General features: G+C 43.9%; 4 protein-coding genes across 4 annotated transcripts in view; all 4 read right to left on the reverse strand.

The window, feature by feature from the left end:
• ppp1r2 (protein phosphatase 1, regulatory (inhibitor) subunit 2) overlaps window positions 1–6,522 on the reverse strand; it is a 30,084-nt gene extending 23,562 nt beyond the window's left edge. The window contains exon 1 of the mRNA XM_080771275.1: window positions 6,112–6,522. Within this exon, the coding sequence (XP_080627401.1) occupies window positions 6,112–6,266 (155 nt within the window). The 5' untranslated portion in view covers window positions 6,267–6,522. The remainder of the gene's footprint in view (window positions 1–6,111) is intronic.
• Window positions 6,523–7,899: 1,377 nt separating this feature from the next.
• LOC308319585 (protein ANKUB1-like) lies at window positions 7,900–24,392 on the reverse strand (the record flags this gene model as incomplete). The annotated part of the gene is made up of 6 exons (XM_080769687.1): window positions 7,900–7,990; window positions 8,160–9,077; window positions 9,772–9,886; window positions 20,739–20,955; window positions 23,792–23,935; window positions 24,303–24,392. The coding sequence occupies 6 exons, from the start codon at window positions 24,390–24,392 to the stop codon at window positions 7,900–7,902; spliced, it is 1,575 nt and encodes a 524-aa protein (XP_080625813.1).
• Window positions 12,343–14,754, reverse strand: LOC308319490 (dynamin-2-like; the record flags this gene model as incomplete). Its single annotated transcript, XM_080769596.1, has 1 exon — window positions 12,343–14,754. The coding sequence occupies one exon, from the start codon at window positions 14,752–14,754 to the stop codon at window positions 12,343–12,345; it is 2,412 nt and encodes an 803-aa protein (XP_080625722.1).
• On the reverse strand, window positions 15,691–18,204 carry LOC308319491 (dynamin-2-like; the record flags this gene model as incomplete). Its single annotated transcript, XM_080769597.1, has 1 exon — window positions 15,691–18,204. One exon carries the CDS (start codon window positions 18,202–18,204, stop codon window positions 15,691–15,693), a length of 2,514 nt encoding a protein of 837 aa, XP_080625723.1.
• Window positions 24,393–25,009: the final 617 nt, after the last annotated feature.

A 25,009-nucleotide genomic window follows, 5' to 3' on the forward strand; every position in this document is an offset into this window, starting at 1 on the left:
CTCAAGTCTACCCTCTCGGTCAGTCAGAGAGTCAAATAGACACAAAACAATGCATTGATGACATAACATCCCACACACGCAAACAAAAATGGCACTCACAGCAGAGAGCAGCAGACTACTATGAGACGCTAAATATAGACTTATCTTTTGCACTTGATAACACAATAACAACCTTTTTCTCCTGAGGGTCCAACAGCTGGAAACATTGCACTTTTAGGGCAAACTCATTAAATAGAGTGAGTCGTTATCATGAGAGGTTACTACTATACTACTAAGCTATCGGGTTGTAGCAGAGATAACGAGCAGCATGGACAGGTTCTGGTGCTTTCTAGAATCTACAGCCAAGTTTCCATTTGAAAGGTTTGTAAATTATAAGTGCATTCCAAAGAAGTTGAATGCATGGTTTGTTTTGTTTGGTCACACTGAACCCAGTAGCCAAATTCGATTTGGTCAAAAATGGTCTAAACCTCAGATCAAATGCTCGGCTACGGTGTGTACTGTGTAGTACCAGCATTCAAATCTGAGGGGGGTAAAAGAAATCTGACTAATATCCAGACTAATATTGGCATTGAAAGTTCCTTTGAGAAGTTTCAAAAGGATCATCTTTGATGTACAGTCCAACACCTGCACATGTTTGGAAACTTTGGATATGTACTATTTATTACAGATGTATCTCCGTTTATATTTTGTACATTGTGTATTTGCCCTGCCACTAAAAGATTAGCACTTTGGTGATTTGTTAGGTATTTGAGGTGTATCATGGATGTTTTATTTGCTGTACAATAATGTAACATGTTCGATGTAGCATTGAAGTGAAGTGTAATTTTATTTCTGCCACTTGGCCAGTTCCCACTTGTAAAATGTTGTGTTTTTAACTGGTTAAATAAAGGTTAAATAAAAAATAGCAGACGGGGAAACCTATAATCTGCTGGCATACAGTATAGGGGAGAAGGGGTCCTACATTTTTTTTTCTCTGCTGTTTTAAAAGTCTCCAAGCAAGCTTGGACTGCTGTGCAGTTTTGGGAGACAGTGAAGGGGAGATAGGGTTTCATTCATGGGAACATGTATTGCAGCCCTGCTTCAGGTCATTGGCTGTGATGAATAATGTACCATAGGCCAGGAGACTTTAACAATAAAGTTGCCTGATAATGGAGTGTGAGTGAAGGGATGACTACAGTAGCTGGAAAAAAGCCTCAGAATAGGAGGGAGCTCAGATGGCTACAGATATACAGTAGGTACATGTTGATGTGGCAACAGTGGCACTAAACAGCAGGAGGCATTAGGGACAATAAAGAGTCAATCTTGGATATTGTGCACTCAAGATGTAATTTAACAAATAATCACCAGCATTACAGAAATGCATTCTCTAATTAAGATATCCTCTTGATGATAAAAAAACAATTTAAAATAAGAATAAACTTTTAAATAACCTTGCAATGCATTCGCTAAACAGTATCAAGACCGACTGGCTGTGTTAACAGAGAGAGTGTTCGCTTTAGCTGACCTGTGAGTTCAGGGCGAGTTCTATGTGACAGTCAGCAGCTGTACAATGTGGAACGCACTCAATGGCACAGAATCATATTCTCTCTAGACCTCGACAGAAGGAAGCTGGATTGTTTCGTGTCAGTGCAGGTGTCACTGAATGAATGTTGGATGCTGGATGTCTGGCTGACCGTGAGGATATCCTGAACTGGTGGGAAGGAGGCATGGCGGGGCAACGTTGCTCTCTCACAGTGGATTCAGATAAGAAGAAAAATGGGCATTTGGAGTTTGTACTGGTCTTGGTACACAATGCTAGTGTTGTTACTTTAAACAATGGTCCAGAAAGTAATTATGGGAACCTGTAGCATATTACCTACCTATCGGGAACATTGGACACATTCCAAAGTATTCCCAATGACTAATCAAAGTCACATATAAGGGACTTATTGTTTCTGCTACAAATCTTTGGCCGACTTGACAGCTGCTGTCCTCAAGATGCTATAAGAGACTCAGCCCAACAAATTAAAAAATGGATTTTCCTGGCAAATCTGTCAAGGTCAACCACGGACACTCAAGAACTACTAGTTAGAACAGGCTAGTTTTAGTGCTCCACTCCACAACAAAAGCTGCCTGGACTGATGCTGCCTGGCTGCCAAACATTTACATTCCACTAAATCAACCAAATATATAATATTGGACATGAGGCATGAGCAAAACCATTAAAGGGTTGTGTATTGTACAAAACACTAAAGTAAAACTGTAATTAGTGCTTGTCATGCATCACATTATGTGGAACAAACTCCCCAAGTATTAACCCATTCTGACCTGAGATCAGATTCATACGAGGTTTCCACTGGACACACACTGGTCTGATGAACCCATTCTGACCTGAGATCAGATTCTAAAAATGTCAGTCGTTCTTCGATTTTTCAAAAATAGCAGACCTACAAGCTCGTAGCGCGCCACTTGGTGGCGCGCTATGAGCTTGTAGATCTGCTATTTTTCAATAGCTAAAGCACAACATGATGCTAGCACCAAAATGGGTTCCCGTTCAGAATGGGTTAAGGTCTGTTAGTTCTTTTAAATTTAAGTAAGATAAATAAATATCTATATATAAACTGCTGCCTTTTGAGGGTTTTGAATCATTTCTTGCGTGTGCAGGGCAGGCCCAGGGCCAGGCTGTGGAATGACTGCAGACTCACCACCCATTTTCCACTCACCTCTTCAGAGTTCAGACTATCTCTCACCCCCTAGCACTCCTCGTCCTCATTCCTTAGTTGCTAATTACATTATAAAGACATAACATGTTGGTTAGTTGTTCACCGATATATAAATAGACATACACCGTTTGCAAATCCACTGATGCTAAGAAAGTAATTTGCAGTACCGGTACATATACTGTAGCAGTTATATGTTGTAGTGATCGACCGATAATCGGCCACGGCCGATTATCGGCTTCGATATTCATGTTTTTTATTAATATCGGTATCGGTGGTAAAAGTTAATAATCGAAAAAAAACGGCCGATTATTATATTTTGTCATAAATGCGCAAAAAAGTACAACAACCACTCCACTCTCATTGAAAATCCGGTAGAGTACGGTTGTAAGGAGATGTATATAGCTTAGCTGCGTGTCTAACACGGAGGAGTAGACACACACAGAGCACAGCACGCTCTGCCTGCTCCCCCCTCCCTCCCAGTTCCACACACACGGAGTAAAAAGAGAGAGGACCAGGGCTAGAAGGAGTAATACTAACCTTGTAACCATAAACATTGCTGTTTTCATCTTGCATTAACAAAAATAAAATCCACACTGAGAGGGACAGAAGGTGTAACAGTGGTAGACCTACATTAGCCAAAGCTAGCTCCTATGCTAACGCTGCAAACTTACAGCAGATGTAAACGGTTCTTTGATTGTGTGTGTGTGTGTGTGTGTGTGTGTGTGTGCGCGCGCGCGAGCGTGCCCACATGCTGCGTGTGTGTGCGCGCGTGTGCCCACATGCTGCGCGTGTGCGTGTGTGTGTGTGTGTGTGTGTGTGTGTGCGTGTGTGTGCGTGCATGCATGCGAGCCAACTGAATGTTTTCTAAAAGGACAACTTTTCCCCCCCATCCTGACCAGCCTATTATTATTATTATTGCATTTTGGCTATGTGCAATAACTAACTGCAAGCCAATGAAGAATGAACCAATCAGTAGCATTGTCAATATTTGTATTTAGTTGACAATAATGTAACGGTAGGCCAGTGTTTTGAGACATACAAGGCTATTGTCTTGTATTGCTATAAAATTATGATCTTGAAAGTGGCAAATTTCAGTGGTGGAGTAAAAACAACAAGGTCACATGGCTTTGGGGAGTTTGGGCAGCAGATCTACAAGCTCTCAACATGTCATGCTGCAATGTGCTGTGGGCTTGTAGATCACCAATTTGGATAAATAAACTGATTATTTTTCCCTGATTTCTTTTTAGATAAATGTTTTAAGCCTGTGCCTGCACTTCATACAGCACTATGTTCCATATTCTGCTACAGTACATGTTTGCACTAAATTAAAGCTGCATTTGATGGGGGGGGGGGGTTGTTACTGAAAACGATGTTGGTGCTTCTTGCACTAACTTTTTATAAGCAATAAATGTTCTCCAATGCATTTAAAGGAATTTTTGTGTTAGAATTTAGTTACTGTAAAAAAAAATTTTTTAACTTAAATTAATATCGGTCATAATATCGGCTATCGGGCTTTTTGATTCTCCACTAATCGGTGATCGGAAATATCGGCCAAAAACCATATCGGTCGATCACTAATATGTTGAGACAAATTTTAGGTTTGATGTTTACTGCCTGGTATCCTAGATAAACCTTATCCAAGATGAACCTGGGTTGAAGAAAAAAACAAAGTTGTCCTTAACGTAACCTTTTTTTCTCCTTTGGACTCTATCTACTTGACCATTTACCCTGTTTGTTGACTATGGTCCATGCCATTTGGTCTGATCCACGTTGCATGTGGTTCTGGATAAGAGCATTCTAGCTAAATTGTAAATTGCATTGCTGTCAAGTGTTTGCTTGAAGCATGGCCTCTTCCCTATTGATTTGTTGCTTGGATGCCCACTGTAAGTCCTTCTGAAAAGCACCTTGATTCCCTTCTTCTACTGCAGGGATTCTCAGCCTTTTTTTAACATTTTGTTTTATCTGGTACCCAAAGCTACACTGTAATGGTTCATAAACTAGGAATCATTTACCCGGGGGCCCCCTGGAACCTCCTAGAGGACCCCTGGAACCTCCTAGCGGACGCCTGGAACCTCCTAGAGGCCCCCTGGAACCTCCTAGCGGACCCCTGGAACCTCCTAGAGAACAGGACCCCACATTGAGAAATGGTGCTCTACACCCAAAGACCCAAGGACCCCCAAATTGACACAAATTAGCATGCAGACTCCCATATGCCAGGGACCCCCCCAATAAGAGAAGTTTTTACGGCTCTAGCAGTGATTCTCAACCTGTTTAATATCAAGGACCCCCAGTTTGACATGCATTAGGCTACGGTCCCCCATTTAATGGCATTTCTATCTCTGGGACCCCAATTTATATAGTCAAATGGAACAAAAATGGACCCGTCACACAGGGAAGCTTGGCTCACTGCTAGCTAGGATTGGAATTTGCTAATAACTGACATCCTCCAGTGGCCCATTTTCTCATTGGGCGGTTCAGCTATGATGATCCGTCATAGCGAAGCCCTAAAGCTTTTTAAGCAGGGACAAAATATCTTGCTAATAGATCACGGTGCAGTGAGCTGACCTCGCTATTTTTATATGCAGCATTGCAGCTTTCAAGAAAGACGTTTTCACCTCTGAAGTGCAATATCTAACAAAAGAAATGATCACAATGGTGTTTTGTCTCATATATCAGTCAGTGATCACACCACCTACAGTAGCTGCATAATTTGGATTCCTTTTAACACACAACCAGAGTGGTTTTTGAGTCACTCTGGGTTAATTCAGTTGCTCCAGGGCAAGGCTACAAGGAGAAAGTGGAGCAATAGCTCTGGTCCAGACTCAGAGCACCAAAGTGACTGCCAATGAGATAAATGTCTTAAAGCAGAGGTGCCTAAGATACACACAGCAAGCTAAGTTCTGACAAGTCTAACATGCCTAGTATGGACAGATAGTGCTATGAAGTCTGTCTGTCTGTCTGTCTGTCTGTCTGTCTGAAGTGTGTGTGTCTGTCTGTCTGTCTGTCTGTCTGTCTGTATTGTGGCTTTGTCTGTGTCTGTGAGAGAGAGATGGGTTCTATTGGAAACCAGTGTTGTGAATCAGTATTATTTTTTTAAATTGTGATGTAAGTTTGCATCAGTCAAGAGTCGAGACATCTTTGCTCTAGCTTACCTACTGCGTTGTTTTTGCAAACAAGAGATGTATCCCTGCATCCATCAGCCACAGGATCATAATTCCACCAATCAAGCATGCCAATGATAATAAAAGCCCACTTGACAGTTGTCAAAACAGCCACCAAAGTTCACCAAAGCAGCACAGTGGCAGCTAACTGCTAACTACCATTAGCCTGACAGGGAGGGAGCATAGGGAGGGAGTGGACTGAGGCTAACAAGTGTGTAGCTAGCTAGCCGGGGCTAGCAGCAACTTACTGTTCTGGATCTTGCTCTTCCAACAGTCCCACGGAAGGTTCTTCTCCTTCTGGGTTCTCCTCTTGCACCGCTACGTCCTCGTGGAGAGATTTGACATCTGTGCCGCTGGACTTCTTGTTTTTCAGGATGCCTTTAATGGGTCGCGGAGCTGCCATTCCACACGCTGCTGTGTGTGTGTATGTGACCCACACCGGTGTTGTTGATATGATCGAAGTGGGCGGTTTTTTTGTATTATTTTATTTCGTCCGTTTCTAAAGCAAAGCGTCCCCTGTCAACTTGTCAACAGTCAATTAGCGAAAGTAGATTAAATCGCAACGGTTCATAATCATAACTCCTCAATAAACTCGACCGGAATCTGTCATTCTGCATGACATGACAGCTCGGCATTTCATACTGCCTGCCCTGCTGTGCTGGCTGTGGCTGACTGACTGTCTGGCGCTGCTGGGAGACAGCAGCAGCAGGCACTTTACAACCGTTCAGAATAATATCGCGAGATGTCATAGTCATACTGTATGCGTGCGTTGTTTTGAAGCCCGCACGACAGTGTCGCGCGCTTGGGTCGCGCGTACAAAATAGCGGACCCTGATGAGTCACATACGACGATATGACTGACTAATCTGAGTTCCCAGAAGTTTTATTTTTCGCCAAATCACTGACTAATATACATCATGAGTCCCTCCCTCCCTGTACATGTACATTATGTACAAGCCTATATCTGCCAGGTGTTGAGATTGAGAAAACCTATGCTGTAGCTGGAAGTGCAGAGTAACGAATATCCTTAAAACACAGTTTTTTGATACAGAAAGCAAACGAATATTCTTAAAACACAGTTTAAACGAATATCGTTAAAACACAGTTTTTTTATACAGAAAGCAAACGAATATCCTTAAAACACAGTTTTTTGATACAGAAAGCAAACGAATATTCTTAAAACACAGTTTTTTTATACAGAAAGCAAACGAATTCCCTCAAAACACTGTTTTTTGATACAGAAAGCAAACGAATTTCCTCAAAACACTGTTTTTTGATACAGAAAGCAAACGAATTCCCTCAAAACACTGTTTTTTGATACAGAAAGCAAACGAATTCCCTCAAAACACTGTTTTTGATACAGAAAGCAAACGAATTCCCTCAAAACACTGTTTTTTGATACAGAAAGCAAACGAATTCCCTCAAAACACTGTTTTTTGATACAGAAAGCAAACGAAATTCCCTCAAAACACTGTTTTTTTATACAGAAAGCAAACGAATTCCCTCAAAACACTGTTTTTTGATACAGAAAGCAAACGAATTCCCTCAAAACACTGTTTTTTGATACAGAAAGCAAACGAATTCCCTCAAAACACTGTTTTTTGATACAGAAAGCAAACGAATTATTTTGGAAAATTATTTTGGAAAATTATTTAAAAAAAATGTTTAAAAAAAAAAAAAAAGAAAAGAAATTACATTTAAAAAAATGTTTAAAATAAATGTTTAACAAAAACGGCCACATTAATAATGTCAATGAATGATTGACATTGGTCGATGACAGACGGACAGACAAGGAGAGTAGTAGGCCTACTGAATCTGAGATAAAACACTCAGTTGTCAATCTGAAGGATTCTTCTTCGTCAACAGTATACTGGTCAGTGAATGGTCCCACTGCTGTCAAACTGATATATGATAAATGGTAAACACTGATATGATGAACGGTAAATGGCTGAAGCCCATATGACAATTGGTAAGCCATTATAATAAATGGCAGTGTGGGGTGGGGGGGAGTTGCAGTTCCAGGCCCCAGCGGGCCTCTCAAGATCCATTGGTCATGTTCTGGAAACTCTTCTTGGCCAGCGTTCGAGCCACATCCAGCTGCTGTAGCCATGGTCTCTCTGTGAATACACTTCATCATAGAAAAACACAGAAATGATTCAGTTAATTTATATCAGACATTAGTTTGTAAAATGTCAAAGTGCAAGTGTAAAAGGAAAGTAATGAAATAAGTTAATTCAAATGAATGTAAATTACGGTATTACAATGAATAAAATAACTGCTATAGAACAAAATCTGACCTAGCCATAGCCAAGCAATACACGGCATTCTCTCTTGGGGTTCGACCAACGTGTTGAGAGAAGGATTCTGAAGACTCTGTTGGGCAGGAGCTCTGCGATGAAAACAGATGCCTGGGATTGGTGTTTTGGGAGATGGGAGGGAGCGGGACTCTGCTCCTCCATTGGATGCTGTTCTCATCATTGGTTACGGTCGACAGGCCTTTCTCTCTAGTTCCAACGTGCCTCAGTGTCTTCAGTATCTTTACGTCACCTGCAACACACGGATGGGGAAGTTGCTGTGGTCCCCCATATGAGGCCTGTTTGCAAGGTAGATGGTTCGGCCTAGGGGCATGGCCAATGTTTGGCAAAGGTCGCAGGGGTTTTGCTCTGACCCCTCTGCCTGCATTAGCCTTGCCCCTCCTGGGTTTCGAGGACATCTTTGGCTGGGTGTAGCCATCGACGAGCACCGTATCTCCCACCCTGGCTTTGAGCGGAGCTCCGGTTCCCTGGCGTCGCTTCGTGGCTGCCTTCTTCCGCCCCAGTTTCATCCAGCGTTTCACCTGGACGTAGATGTGCGCGGGCATGGACATACGTGGCAAAGACACTACCGAGCACAGTTTGGCACCCAAGTAGCGCACACACTCCCTGTGGCTGTGTCTGATGGCAATCCGCAATGGGTCGCGACCTTCGGGGTTCCGACAGGCCAAGGTCGAAAGGTCATTGCTGACGAAGAGTTTGAGGATAAGGAGCTGACCTTGCTCCGCGGCAACGTGGATGGGACACTTGGCGCTGTCTGGGTGGGCTGTTTCATGGCACCACCGGCGGTAGGGGTGAACCCCCAAAGGCTGATGTGCATGCACCCCTAGCTGCAGTAGCCAGCTGGCCAGATCTAGGTGTCCTAGGAAGGCAGCGATGTATAGTGCCACCTGCTGCTGAAACCTGGAACAGAAGAAAAACATGATGTCAAAACCGTATTGAGTTGGAAAGGCTATACTGTATACATTGATTCCCTCTTAGAGAGAATTAATAGGCCCGGAAGACCTATATTCTGTATAAAATGCCTTGTGTCAGCAGCACTGAATTGACCAGTGGTGGAGTAAAAAAGTAGCCTACTCACATTTTACTCAAGTAAAAGTATCAATAGTTCTACTGCAATGTAGAAATAGCCTGGTAAACACCTCCCCCCCTGAATGAATGAAATGTTTTCAAGGGGGAGGAGGGGTTTACCAGGCTAATGTAGGCTAATACTCAAATATCAAAATGTACCAAAAGTAAATTAATCATTATGCAAAATGTCCCATTTCACAGGTTTTCAAAATAGCAGATCTACAAGATTGACAATTTTCATTTGGCCGAAATGTGGGTAATGTATGTTTCGCAATAATAAGCCAAATCTACAAAGTAGCTATAGTAACTGAAGTTTTCAAATATTTTTTTGTGGAGTAAAAGTATAATATTTGCCTCTGAGATGTAGGCCTACTGACAATTGGAAAAACTTATAATAAGTATACTTGAGTAAATGTATAGTTACTTTACACCACTGGTGTTGACAGCCTGTGTGTGTGTGTGTGTGTGTGTGTGTGTGTGTGTGTGTGTGTGTGGGGGGGGGGGGGGGGGGGGGGGGGGGTCTGACCTCATCACTGGCCTCTCATCAGAGAGGTGACTCTGGACTCTCTGTCTGTGTCCCAGAAGGCATCCTTGGAGAAACTCCACCCACCCATCCCATGTGTCCAGACGAACCGTGGTCCCTATAGGTTCAAAGTAGATGATAACGAAGGTTACGTAGGTAACCACGGTTTGGTTCGGTTATGTGAGGGATTGGATCACTCCAATATTATAGTTCCTAACTATCAGATAAGTATCAAGGCACTTTATTGGTCTCTCTCTATCTGATTAAAATAAATCACTCTTGTGTGAACTAAGAAAGGGGCGCCTCTGCAAAGTGGTGTAGACTAGGAGAGTGGTGTCATTGAGAGGGCAGAAAATAGCGCTCAAGCACTGCTCATGCAGCTCTGGAGTGTGACAAGGCTGAGCACTCATGAGCAGCCTTCAGCTGGGTGAAGCTGAAACCCTGCAGCCATAGGATTAACAAAGGTCTCTCCTCCTCCCATGTGGATCGCTAACATCATAATGATGATGTTAGTCTTGCCCGATAAGGTGAAACAACAGGACATTATGCATTCTGTTCTGTGCTTTGCATGACTGAATTTGTAGTGAGAAGGAAAGACTCGCTCAGAGACATGAGGTTTATACATTATTTCTGGTGTATTATGTTATGTATGTAATATTAAAATGAATCAACACCTGTGTGAAGTACATACATGATGTACGATGATAAGACATAACAGGCTGTATTTTGCGTATCTTAAGGACCAGGTCTTATTCCCTAACTTGAGTAAACTAAAGACCTGGAGGCGTGATCAATGCTCTTTGGCCACTCAGAATAGCCAAATGGCATTGATCACGCCTCCAGGTCTTTAGTTTACTCAAGTTAGGGAATAAGACCTGGTACTTAAGACACGCAAAATACAGCCCAACATGTCGATTTACTCAGACACATAATTATGACCTAAATTCTCCATTAATTGTCAATGGGGATTTAATGTTTGTGTAGGATGAAAATAGCCGATTTGGTATAGATGTACACACAGTGTACAAGTGAGTAGAATGTGAACTGATGCCACCTTTTGGAGAATAAAAATCACACCCGTGTGAACTGAGTGGTGCAACTCCCCTCTCTCTCTCTCTTTCTCTCTCCCTCTCATTAGCAGGCAACAGTGCATGAGCACTATGGCCCAATCCCAATTGCCTCCCTCAAGCCCTGAGCCCTGAACCCTCATTGACTTTAGTGACGTCAGCTGTAAGTGCTTGAGGGTGAGAGGCTGCAAGGGCTCCAAATTGTTGTGAAAGGAATGGGACAGCACTTTGAAGATGAGTCCGCCATTCATGACACTTTGCATCACTTTATAAAAACTGTCCTTATTCACAGCCAGTCAGGGATGAATTATGGCTTGTGCCAAATGTGGCACATGCACAGGGGCCCTGGGCTAATGGGGGGCCCTTGGATTCAGAATGTCCTCAAAGTCACGCTTCCAACAAGCTTTGAACTGAACAGATTGGACTTTCCGTTCCAGAAATAATGGCCAAAACATCTTCAATTTTTGAGTTTTGAGTTTTGGCCATTATCGCCCGTTTTTCTTTAATTACACAGACTAGGAAGGTCGGACAGTGACAAACTAGATATCTGAGTAAAGTTCTATTTGAGCTTCGTCCAACACATCCACATCTATTCAGTCAGCCTTACCGTTAGGCTGCTATAGGGACAGTTAAAAACCCGTGCCGAACACATTAGGAAAAAAAAAATCGGCACCTTTGCGATTTGGGCACAGGGCCCTTTGTCACTTTAATCCGTCCCTGCAGCCAGTGCCTATACTGGACATGCTTGGCCTATTTGAGGCTGATCGTTTTATTATTAGTTTCATAAATACACTTTCCTGTGTGATAGGGGTTGTAATATTCATATATAATAATATTCATTATAAATTGCATTTCCATATTCTTTTACTTTGCTCATTAGTCATTTCTCATCATGTTCCCTTATTATTATTATTATTATTATTGTTATTAAATATATAGCCTATCCTTCCATTCCGTCTCCCTTTGAGAACAGTGAGAAAGCACTATTGTGTTTGTTGACGTTATAACCGATACATACCGGTAACTACTTTGCATACTTAAATGATTGACGTTCGTAGGATCCCCCTCATTCCCCTGGTAACGCTATGAACTGTGGATAATTTATTCGCCAAAGTCAGCATCAATGCTGACTTTGGCAAAAGGCACATAAAGGGGCGGGGCTGAGCCCTCACTGACTTAACGATTTCAAATGGGACATCCCTCAAGCCTTCACATGAAAGAACAGCTAAGTCAGTGAGGGCTCATTGAGTCAGCAAGGGAGCGGATTGGGATTGGGCCTAACTCTCTGCACACGGAATGATGCGTGTGATGTGCATGCACAATCTTCCTCTCTCACATACGCACACCTATAGTACATACATACACAAGCGAGCGCAAGTAAGCACTAAGCACACATGCACACGTGTGCGCACACACACACACACACACACACGTCACACACACACGTCACACACACAAACTCGCGCGTGCTAAAGTAGTCCTGGCTATAGGTCTAGTAGGGAATATTCTACAAGGACCATAGCGGAGGTGTTCGGCGGGCTGACCGGGAGGGAATCGGGGCATTGAAGGGGTCCTGGCCATTGTCGAGGGCTTTTGTTGGTGAACCTTCATCTACTTCTCTCACCACAAACCTGTGCTCAGGGGTTGGGCTGTACTTCTTGAGCCAGATGTCCCCGACAGGCAGTGGCACGGAGGTGGTGCTTATGTCACTGACGATGTTGAGGGCCTCTTTGAGGGCGCGGTACATGCGCAAAATCTCCACCTTGTGCTGAGCCTGCTCACTCGGCACCTCCATCAGTCTGTCCAGGTCTCCGGATGAGTAGAGGTAGGATGGTAGCTCTGTGTGGATGAAGTCCTTTGTGCAGGTGATCATGAGGTGCATGATGATCTTGGGCATGAGGTCATTGATGGACTTCTTGACGATGCCCATATACGATTCCACCAGGTTGTGGATGGTCTCCACCTGCCTCTCCAGCTGAGGGTTCTGAGGGGAATGTCCGCCATTATACACTGTGTCTACAGCTGCACCCTCATCACTTTCATTCTGGTCTGTCTGAAGATAAACTCCAGCCCTGAGGAAAGAGGCCTTCCAACTCTCTACATCCTCCTCCGAATCACGGCCCAGCTCAATTTGACGCAGATCTTTATACACATTTCTCTGCTCAGTGTTAAAAATAGCAAAGATGTGCTTTGTAGACATGAAGCCTTTCTCCACGTCTCGTAGCTTCAAGTTATCCAGGGGCAACATGTACATCATCTCTTTCTCCTGCTCATCTTTGTACCAGGAGAGGGACTCGGCAGTCAGGACAAACCAGTACATCCTGGAGAATCCCTTCATGATTCTGATGTTCATGGTGAGCCAGCCTTTACGGATCACCTGATTGGCCCTCTTCTTATTCTCAGCTGTGTTCCCCTGCTGGGCATTAGAGAAGCCAATGAAGTCCTCGTGGTTTGTGTTGATGTAGGACTGCTCAATGTCAATCAGGAGGAGAACCTGGTCCTTGGTTTTGCCTTCCCTCTCTCTGACATACGTTTTGACAATAATATCTGCTTCCTCCTGCAGTCTGGGGTAGAAGCTGAGCTTTTTGGTGCACTGCTTGACTGTGTTGATGAGCTCCTCTATGACCATATCAATACATTTGAGACAGGGCGTTTTCAGCTCAGCAATCTGCTTTTTCACAATGGTCTCGAACGCCAAGTCGGGAACAAACAGGCCACCTCTGACACCACGGACGTTCCTAATGGCATTCTTGATCTCCCTCCTTAGCTCCTTCTCATTAGAAATGACATTAAGCAGCTCATAGTTTAAGCACTCGTGGAATATGCCGTTGATCTTGGCACCGCCTGATAACTCATTAGTGTCCACCACCTGGTATCCAGAGCCCTCGATGCACGTCTTAAAGTCTGCGCTAAACTGCTGCACCATCTGCAATAATGCCTTGGTCTTGTGTGTGGGGTCATCAGGGAGGAGATTCTTGTACTCTTCCACCTCTTTCTCCAGAGAGAGGAGTTGGCTCTGAAGATTATTACGCAGGCCAGGCAAAGTATCACGGATATGATTAATAAGTTGCTGGTTGAGGGTCTTCTGTAGGTATGGTGTGCCCATGCAGTCAGCCATGTGTCTATAGACTGTGTGGGACAGGAGGAACGTCCTCTCTGCAGCCAGTGCAGCGTGAATGTCCTTCCTCTCATCTATGTCCTTCTGACTTCGGTTTACCACACCAATATATCCTCTACGCAGTGGAAGAACCTTATTCTGTAGGATGTCCTTTGCGTCCGTCCCTTCGTCCATCAGGTCTAGTTTTGTGATAACACCAATGGTGCGCAGACCATGTGGGTCCACCTGCTTGGCGATCTTGAGAGCGTCTGAGTTGGCCAGGTCGGTGTTGGCGGGGGTGACGGCCAGGATCAGGCAACTCTCCTTGGAGATGAACTGCAGCAGCATGTCCCAAATCTGGTGCTCAATGTCCACAGGCTGGTCCCCGACCGGCACCTTGATCATCCCTGGAAGGTCAACCAAGGTCAGGTTCAGCAAGTTTGGGGAGTACACCCTCAGGGTAATGGGGATGGGAGAGATACCCTTGTTGGAGCCTGTGATCCGGTCGGTCTCTGCCTCAATCTCCGATCGGACCTCATTGAAGTCCACAAACGTCTTCCCTTTGCAGTGCAAGAACTCTGCATATTCTGTTTTACTGTTGACCAGCTGCAGGATGAGAGGTCGGCGGGTAACAATGCCTGATCCACGTGGAAGGAAGTCTCTGCCAACAAAGCTTTCCAAGACTGAGCTTTTTCCAGAACTCTGTCCGCCGACAACAGCAATTTGTGGAAGGTCAAAATTACAACTCTGGCCAATGGTGGTGAAAGTGTCTTGAAGCTTGTTGATCAGAGGGATCAAGCCCTCCATCCCTGGGTTCCCCATTTGGCTTCGTTTGTTGGGAAAGTTCTGATGCTAAACTACAACCAAGGATTGAGATTCCCAGTGATTAAAAACTCCAAAGGCATTTCCTTAAATAGATGCACACTCAGCTGCATGCTGATTGGACAAAGAATTTTGATGATGACAGTCAGGTTTGCGCGATATGGTAGCAAAGATCGACACCGTTACCATGTGTAAGCCCAAATATGGAGTCCCACCCAGCCATTTTGATGTATGTATGTGTGTGTGTTGAAGACAAAAGTGAGGGCAGAAAAGTGAAGACGCAAATTGTGATTTTTGTATGGGTTTTTTGCGGCTTTCACCTTTATTTTATATTTTTTATAGAGGGACAGACAGTAGGATGACAGGAAATGGGGGAGAGACATGCAGTAGAGGCCGTCGGGATCGGGAGTCGAACCCACAGCACACTGCCAGACTAGGGCTACCGGCCAAGGTGCCTGGACCGCTGAGCCACGGCCCAGGCCTGAAATATGTCTTTGACAATACTTTCTAGAGATTGGAAAGATGAAAAATCACACCCGTGTGAAGTGAGGGGTGCTCTTATCATCGTACATTATCGTACATCATCTCATTCCAGCCAATCACAATTTGCGTCCTCACCTTTGTCATCAATGTTTGTTTAAAACTTTGACGTAATTTGACTACGATGTAAAATTGTCCATTCATTGTCAATGGGAATTTAATGTTTGTGTAGGACAAAGTTTGTGGACACACACCAAACGCCATAAGACACATAGGAGAGGCTAGTGCCCCTCAAAAATATAATCACTCACCCAGCGTCCCTGCCCCGAATATGGGCCAATTGTGTCTGTGTATAGAACACAATTGGCCCAAATTCGGGCCCATGGCCCATGTAGACGCCCGACAATGCCAGTTGCGCCATGGTGGATTCAAAATGCTCCTTTCTTAATATAAAACTTAGAAGAACTTCTTCAACCACAACTGTATGGGGGCTGGCCGGGAAGGAATCTGTGGCAGAGCACTGATGGGTTTGATGGCAGCCGCAAATGCTGGGCTGTGGTTGAGGGGCGGTTGCAGGTCTTGCACTGCAGGTGGGCAGCTCGGAGCGGGCGCAGGTGCTTCTGCAACCACTGGCCCGCAGTGAGGGGTTGGGCTGGCCAGCGGTCGCGGTCGCTTGATCCAGCGGTCGCTAACAGGTGGTGGCACGGGGGTGGAGGTGGTGCTGGTGCTGATGTCATTGATGATGTGGAGTGCCTCTTTGAAGGTGTGGTACATGTGCAGGATCTCCTCTCTGCGCTTCACCCGGTCGGCCGACTCCTCCATCAAACTGTTCTTGTCTCCAGATGAATAGAGGTAGGATGGTAATTCTATGTCGATGAAATCCTTTGTGCTGTTGATCATGAGGTGCATGATTATTTTGGGCACGAGGTCTTTGATGGACTTGTTGATAATGCCAGTATATGAGTCTGCCAGGTTGCGGAGGATCTGCACTTGCCTCTCCAGCTGAGTGTCCTGAGAGGAATTGCGGTCATTAGACACTGTGTTTGCAGCTGCACTCCCACAGTGTTCATCCTGGTCCTGAGGATAAACTCTTGCCCTGAAGAAGGAGTTCTTCCAACTGTTCACATCCTCCTCAGAAACACCGGCCAGCTCAACCTCATGCATATCTTTATACACATTCCTCTGCTCAGTGTTGAAAATTGCAAACGAGTGTCTTTTGGACATGGAGTCCACTAAACACCTCTTTGGGATTTTCAGCCATGTCTCGATGACTTTCTCCTCCACATCTCGCAGCTTCAAGTCATCCAGGAGCAACATGTATATCATCTCTTTCTCCTCCTCATCTTTGTACCAGGAGAGGGACTCTGCCGTCAGGACAAACCAGTACATCTTGGGGCCTCCCTTCATGATGCTCATGGTGAGCCATCCTTTACGAATCGCCTGATTGGGAAGGGCCCTCTTCTTGGCAGATGGGTTACATTGCTGATCATTAACAAAGCCGATGAAATCCTTGTGGTTTGTGTTGATGTAAGACCGCTCAATGTCAATCAGGAGCAGAACCTGGTCCTTGGTCTTGCCTTCCCTCTCTCTTACATAAGTTGTGACAATTCTCTCTGTTTCCTCGCTCAGTCTGGGATAGGAGCTAAGCTTGTTGGTGCACTTCCTGATTGTGTTGATGAGCTCCTCTATGACCATATCGATACATTTGAGACAGGGCGTTTTCAGCTCAGCAAGCTGCTTTTTCACAATGCTCTCAAATGCCAGGTCTGGAGTGAACAAGCCACTTCTGACACCATGGACGTTCTTGATGGCATTCCTTATCTCCTTCCTCAGGTCCTTCTCATTAAAAGCTATCTTAACCAATTCGTCACTTAAGCGCTTGTGGAATATGCGGTTGATCTTGGCACCACACGATGGCTCGTTAGTGTCCACCACCTGATACATTGAGCCATCAATGCAAGTCTTAAAGTCTACGCCAAACTGCTGCACCATCTGCAATAAGGCCTTGGTCTTGTGTGTGGGGTCATCAGGGCGGAGATTCTTGTACTCCTCCACCTCTTTCTCCAGAGAGAGGAGTTGGCTCTGAAGATTATTGCGCAGGCCAGGCAAAGTATCACGGATATGATTAATAAGTTGCTGGTTGAGGGTCTTCTGTAGGTATGGTGTGCCCATGCAGTCGGCCATGTGTCTATAGACTGTGTGGGACAGGAGGAACGTCCTCTCTGCAGCCAGTGCAGCATGAATGTCCTTCCTCTCATCTATGTCCTTCTGACTTCGGTTTACCACACCAATATATCCTCTACGCAGTGGAAGAACCTTATTCTGTAGGATGTCCTTTGCGTCCGTCCCTTCGTCCATCAGGTCTAGTTTTGTGATAACACCAATGGTGCGCAGACCATGTGGGTCCACCTGCTTGGCGATCTTGAGAGCGTCTGAGTTGGCCAGGTCGGTGTTGGCGGGGGTGACTGCCAGGATCAGGCAACTCTCCTTGGAGATGAACTGCAGCAGAATGTCCCAAATCTGGTGCTCGATGTCCACGGGCTGGTCCCCGACCGGCACCTTGATCATCCCTGGAAGGTCAACAAGGGTCAGGTTCAGCACATTTGGAGAGTACACCCTCAGGGAAATGGGGATGGGAGAGATACCCTTGTTGGAGCCTGTGATCCGGTCGGTCTCTGCCTCAATCTCCGATCGGACCTCATTGAAGTCCACAAACGTCTTCCCTTTGCAGTGCAAGAACTCTGCATATTCTGTTTTACTGTTGACCAGCTGCAGGATGAGAGGTCGGCGGGTAACAATGCCCGATCCACGTGGAAGGAAGTCTCTGCCAACAAAACTTTCCAAGACTGAGCTTTTTCCAGAACTCTGTCCGCCGACAACAGCAATTTGTGGAAGGTCAAAATTACAACTCTGGTCAATGGTGGTGAAAGCATCTTGAAGCTTGTTGATCAGGGGGATCAAGTCTTCCATTTCCGGGTTTGGATCTTCTGCTAAACGCAGCTAGAAAGTATTCCCACTTTCAGTGATTAAAAACTTGGTTCCTGCAATTGCGTTTGTGGTGAAACCTGGTATTAGTATATCAACCTCTCCACCGCTAGAGAGGATAGAATCAATCTATGTATCTACCTATCCAGATCAAACTCAGAAGGAGGTAACTCCAAAGCTTTCACCTATAGGCCTACCCTCAAAAAGCTTGTGTGTCAAAGCTGCACAATGATTTGTACAGGGTGTTTTGATGATGTCAGGGTTGCTATGGTAGAAGAGATCAAACCGTACTGCAGTTATGAGTACGGTTTGTGTGTATTCCCAAATATGGAGTTTCACCTGTCTACTTCGATAGTTTTCCTAAGAATTGTGGGAAGTGTAAGAATTGTCTTACTCTACCCTATATTTCATGGTGCTACTTGAAGACTTGATATTCATGTTTTGCTATATGAATGTGTTTTTTTGCCTTTGTACAATATGACATGTTCGGTCTATTGATGTTTAACTAACTCTGAATTCTTTCTATACCTATTTTCCTGTAGTTTATACATGAGTGTATACAGTATGTCAGTCAGTGTACACTAAACCTACGGCCCTATGCTCCATCTAGGAGCCTGGAATAATCAAGTCAAGTATGTCAGTAACAATTATTGTAAACCATCGGCTTCACGTCCAGCTACAGGTATTTCCAATTAATGGCTTGCCGAATTTATGTCATGTGGAAGCCAAGTATATTGACTTTTAATGTTTGTTTAGAGCACTTTGAACGAAATTGTTTGCCAGACAAGTCTATGGACTTTAATGTTTGTTTTAGTGCACTATGTCAACGTGACGTCATATGGCCGATATACAGTAAATGCAACTTAAGTAATTTTGTTTCAAACATGGACAATTAATGAGGATTTAGCAACACCACTAAAGCATGAGAAGTACATTTACTTCTACCCTTCCCTCTCTCTCTCTCTCTCTCTCTCTCTCTCTCTCTCTCTCTCACTACCTCTCTCTCCCCTCTCCCTCTCTTGACAATGGCTATACTGTAACCACTAATATTGGCTCACATGGCACACTTTATGAGTGTGTGGCTTTGTGTGTATTGTAAATCACCCCCCCCCCCCCCCCCCCCCCCGTGACGTGATGTGCATTCAAGTCAATAAACCAGTGAGACGCCCTGAGGGCGAGAAGCACATGCATCCGCGAGGGTGACATCAGACAGCATGACTACTGGGCGAGCGCTGGGCGGCTTTGGCATGGGGGGGTCAGATCAACATATGGAATGAATTCTGTACTGGCCATATATGGAGCATGTCTTGAGTGTACAAGGTTTGATGAGGTCAGATCAACAAGATAGCTGGCCGGCTCCATATATGCAGATCTACGATGATCCAGTCTTCTCGATATGGTTATCCAGGGTTAGATGAGGTCAGTGTTGTGATCTTCATATCTGGAGATGACCATATATGGTGGCGTGATGTGTCACGAGGCGTGATCATATATGGAGATGCTAAGGGTCTCCATGATTTCACGTGATGTCACAAGGTCAGATCCATATATGGAGATCTAAGGATCTCCATGACGTCACGTGATGTCACAAGGCATGATGGTGGTGTGACGGACGTGAGACGCAGGATTTCATAGTAAATGCAACCCCCCCCCCCGATATCATGTGGCATACATCATCATCATGATAAAGGGCACTGCTCACTTCACACATTTCTTTTAGATGAAAAGCAATTTGGAAAGACGGAAAATAATCACTCACTCTGTAGATGATGGAAGATGATTTAAAGATTGATGCAAATCGGGAAGACGGTTACGCTGCGGACAAAGCCAACTCGGATCGTGACAAATCATGACAATGAACACAATGTTTTGGGACGATCAAATCATTAGAAAGAAGAAAAGATAGTCAGGAGACAACACTATTTGTTTTGTTTTTCGTCTTATAAATTATTTGATCGGCCCAAAACATTGTGTTCATTGTCATGATTTGTCACGATCCGAGTTGGCTTTGTCCGCGGCGTAACCGTCTTTAAATAAATTATATTAGAAGTGCCGATGGGAGAATGCATTGGGGTTTCATTTCCTGGGCCACTCGTTTTTCTGAAAGGGGGCGGGACTGCGGCGCTCTATAGGCACTACTCTCCCTCTGCCAACCTGGGGAGAGCCCCGAACTGAGCTCATGATTCCTTCAATGCGTGAGCAGACCACTTGACAACTCCAAACAGCCCCAAACACATGAGGGGTGTTTATTCTGCAATAAGAACGTACAGTATGTGCCAGGACGTTTTACGAGATCCGATTCCCTAACACTGCTGTTCACTACATCCCATAACCCAGAGGGAAGATTGCTTTGAGATTGGCTTGTCCATTGTTATAGGGCAGGCCAACCAGCCGACCAATCAGTCACTTAGTTCAATTTCATCACTCGGTTACATTTGCAGGCTTGGTCCTTTCAGGTCCAGCCACGGAAATATTAAATGAATCATAGAGAACACAGAGAAAGAGAGAATGGCTCATACCCACTTCAATTGCGTAGTCATGCAAATGGTTGCAGTCGTAGAGTTGCACTCCACTGGCCATGCTCAGTCTGAAGGCACTGACAGGGAGGCCGCACTGAAGGGAGACCATGGTTTTGAGTCTGGCTACAGATGTGCTCAGGACAAACTCGGCTCCCATGATAGGTAAGGTCTCTCTTGTCACAGCGTTGAACACATGCATCACAGGCTTGTGTTCATTCTAGAAAGAACCGACAACAGGAATAAAATCCTCACTTATAAATTCACTTTTCCAAACAATACTAGGCCTATACATAAAATAGAATGTATAAAACAGATTTCATAGCAATTATACTTTAGAAGTGGGCCATTAAGAGAGATTGGATACTGTAATTCTAGAAATGTGCTTTATTCCAGAATGTGTTACATATCAATTTGTCCATATGATTTGGAATAATGTAATAATTTCCTTTCTGCCTTATATGAGCAGAGCTCCTTGCTGGAATGTGTTGCATACCTGACCTACAGGTTGTATATCCTGCTATATTTCCATAACCTTCTGAATCTCTAAGCGCTTCTCTTGAGTTATGCTTTTTGGGCACTAATAAAAGCAAGAAGCTTCCAATGTCTTGGATTTTTATTTATGTCTGCTGCTGGGTCATTCCTACTATTCGGTGCCATTTCAGCCTAGTAACCTTTTTCAAAACAAAATACATTTTTACAGGATTTTAATTTGTTCTGAAAGAGGGCATGTTCAGCTGTCAGAAAATTATTATAATTATTATTATTATTATTATTTCCATATCCATATCCATTATTTACACTGTAACAGTGGAGACATTTTATGCTAAAGATGGTAATGGCCATTACCTCCTCATGTAATGAAGAATATGGTAGGACATTGACATTGTGGACACAGATTAAGAATTGTAATATATTTATCAACCATATCTTCAGAATTATGAAAATGTATCAATTTCCGCTATAGTTAAGCGTAACAGTGGACATGTTATGCTTTATCACATCAGAAACGCAACCTAAAACATTGATATAAAGGCAAATTAAACAGTTACTATTATTATTATACTTCTACGACTTCTGGTACTACTTTCTGAAGTCACGTGGCTAGAGGAATGGGACATTATGTCATTTACAGGTGGATTTGCATCAGCCTAACAGGGGGGACAGAAAAGTCAGGGACAAACAAGATTTTAATTAAAAAATAAATGTATCACAATGAATAACATTTGATGAGAAAAAATTTAACTAATACTATATAATAATAATTCTAAAGTTAGATTTTGTTTGAATTTGATTACTTATATTTGTAACTGAAGCTGAATAAACATGATGGGGGACATATACTGTAGCCTACCTCTACTCAATTAAGGGATTATTTGTATTTCACCCTGCGGTATTGTGTTCAATGGCTTTAATAGTATAAGATAAGCTTTTTGAAATTAGTGTTTTTGCTTATTTTACACAAGTTATGGTGCATTGTTATGGGGACACAAATGGCACCGAATACTAGGAATGACCCTGCCACCTTGTGGATAAAGTAATGTATTGCACACACTCAATCTAGACGTGAAGTCAGTGGAATATCTCCCCACCCTCCAAACAAATTCTCTCTCTCTCTCTCTCGTGCGCACACACACACACACACACACACACACACACACACACACACACACACACACACACACACACACACACACACACACACACACACACACACACACACACACACACAGAGAGAGTCATCATTAAAGCAAAGTTGCCTAGAGATGGGCCTAGCTGCCTAGTATGTGCAATAGTAAAACCAAACTCTTGTGTTTGATTGTCAGTTACAACATGTTTTGTCAAAGTAGAAAACTAAAGAAGAGTCATAAAGCCATTCTCCATTAAACTGGCTTTCCCTTGGGTAAGTTGGGGACACAGTGTTGCTATCGCAATACACAAAACCACAGTCTCTAATGACGTCTTTGGGATAACATTTCCCAAGTTATTACTGTGTATTGTATAACATTTTGTTCTGTGATAACTATCTGAGAACTATTCTGGCCTCATTAGAATCAAAATTAGAGTAGGAGTTTATTTAATTTCATGAAATTGGTATTCTGACCAGAGCATTTATTTATTTTTCAGAGCTGGAAAGATGGAGAGGCTGGCTTTCGTATTTCTTCTTGTGCAACACTCTATACTTCACAATTGGCAGATGTATTGCTGAGGAGTAAGGACCCAGTGAGTGAGTATGAGAGCTAAATACTGTAGATGAAAACATTTGATCTTGGCAGAAGAAAAAAACTATGAGAAGTATGAGATTTGTATGAGACAGTGGGTTGTATTTTGCGTGTCTTAAGTACCAGGTCTTATTCCCTAACTTGAGTAAACTAAAGACCTGGAGGCGTGATCAATGCTCTTTGGCCACTCAGAATAGCCAAATGGCATTGATCACGCCTCCAGGTCTTTAGTTTACTCAAGTTAGGGAATAAGACCTGGTACTTAAGACACGCAAAATACAGCCCAGTGTGTCCTTTGGTAGGCATAAATTGGTCATCACAGATCATGTTAATAATACATTTCAAGGTTCTATTGTTTTCCCCCTGTCTCCCCTAATAAGCCATTTTTACAGCAAAGGGGATCTTAACTTTCTTGTTGAAACTGTGCCATTGATTACATGATCACATTAAGGTTTTTCTTTAGATCTCAGATTGATCTGAGTTTTTCAATTGTACAAGTCATATAGAATTCATAGTCCAGTCAAAAATCACTCCTAAAGCCCGATTTACATGCCGAAAAGAGCCGATCTACAAGCTCACAAGGGTCTTACTCTTGACCTTGCCATGCATGCCTTTAGAGTAGATTTTCAGCATGTGACCCCACATAGCAGCTATGAATGACACAGAGCAATAAATGTCTTATCTCAAATTGTATTATTTCAAGTTAATTAAATGAATCCCTATCTCTAAAGATCTGAGACAGCGTCTCTGTCGTTTCTATCTGTCACTCCAGTGCCATTGAAAAAAAACTAGAAAGGATCAAATATTCATGAATTGCGTCTGTGTGAACGGTACCTTAATCAGGCATCTGATGGCACTGCCAGCAGTGATGCCCACATCAGACAGAGTCCAGCTGTCCTGCATGGCTCCGCCAGCATAGCTCAGCTCCAGGAAAACTCGGACCTGGTTGTCATCTGACAGTTGCACATGAAAGAAATCCTAAAAAAAAAGAGAGAGATTGGGGACGTTTAAAAAAAAAGCTAAATAAAAATGCAGCTCAAAGTGCCTAGACATAAGGCAGTTCAATTGTTCAATTAGCTAAATTGCATTTGTGAAAATAATTTGCAATATAGGCTATTTGTGATCTACCCACACAGACACACACCCAAATAACACAATTTCCACTGATGCATTTGCCTTCTGCCAAAAGAAGATACATCCTGTTTGCCTCTATAGCAACGATGTCAAATTACCATAGAGAAAGAATATCACTCAAATTAAGGACGCATTTTGTTTTTGTCAACAACTCAATCCAAAACAACGATGAGAATGGTCTCTGAAGGCCCTCATTACAGTTTCGTCTTACCTTGACAATCTGCTTAATGGCACCCACAGTCTGATCAGGAGACATGTCAAAGGGCTCCCAGGTGCCCTCAAAGAAGATGAAGACCCTCATGATGGATACGTGTCTGTCCGTCCGTCCGTCCGGCCGGCCCCTCTGACCCAAGGCAGCACTCTGGGCAGGCTGGACAGTGGGCACTGGGCAGTGAATGAGAGGCTGTGTGTTGGAGGCAGGGCCATAGAAAGCATGGGAGGGTCTCTGGAGTGGAGAGATGACAGTCCCATGCAAGCAGAAGTTAAATGGTAAATGTTAATTGTCTGCATTTCTATTCCTCCTTTATCTAAAGCACTTTACAATTTCTGTTTTGTTCACCCATTCACACTGCCGGCGGGGGAAACCATGCAAGGAACTTTTAACAGCTCATAAGGATTATTTAAGGGTTCAGTGTCTTGCTCAAAGCACTATAATAGGCAGTGACAGTACAGTACAGTACAGTACAGTAGAGGGACCCCCTGGGGACCCCCACACGGTAACTCTGTCATTTCTCAACCATTTCGGACGCAGGGCGGTTCGCCGGAACCGAGCCGGCACCCTGGCCGCGTTCCTGTGGGTCTAGAACTTCCGGGGACCCCCCAGGGACCCCCACACAAAGTTGCACCACTCACTTCACACGGGTGTGATTTCTTTTTTGAGAAATTGGTGTTTCTGATGTCACTCCTGTGTTCAGAGAT

Source organism: Protomyctophum bolini (assembly GCF_963924005.1).
Source record: "Protomyctophum bolini genome assembly, chromosome: 8".
Classification (NCBI taxonomy): domain Eukaryota; kingdom Metazoa; phylum Chordata; class Actinopteri; order Myctophiformes; family Myctophidae; genus Protomyctophum; species Protomyctophum bolini.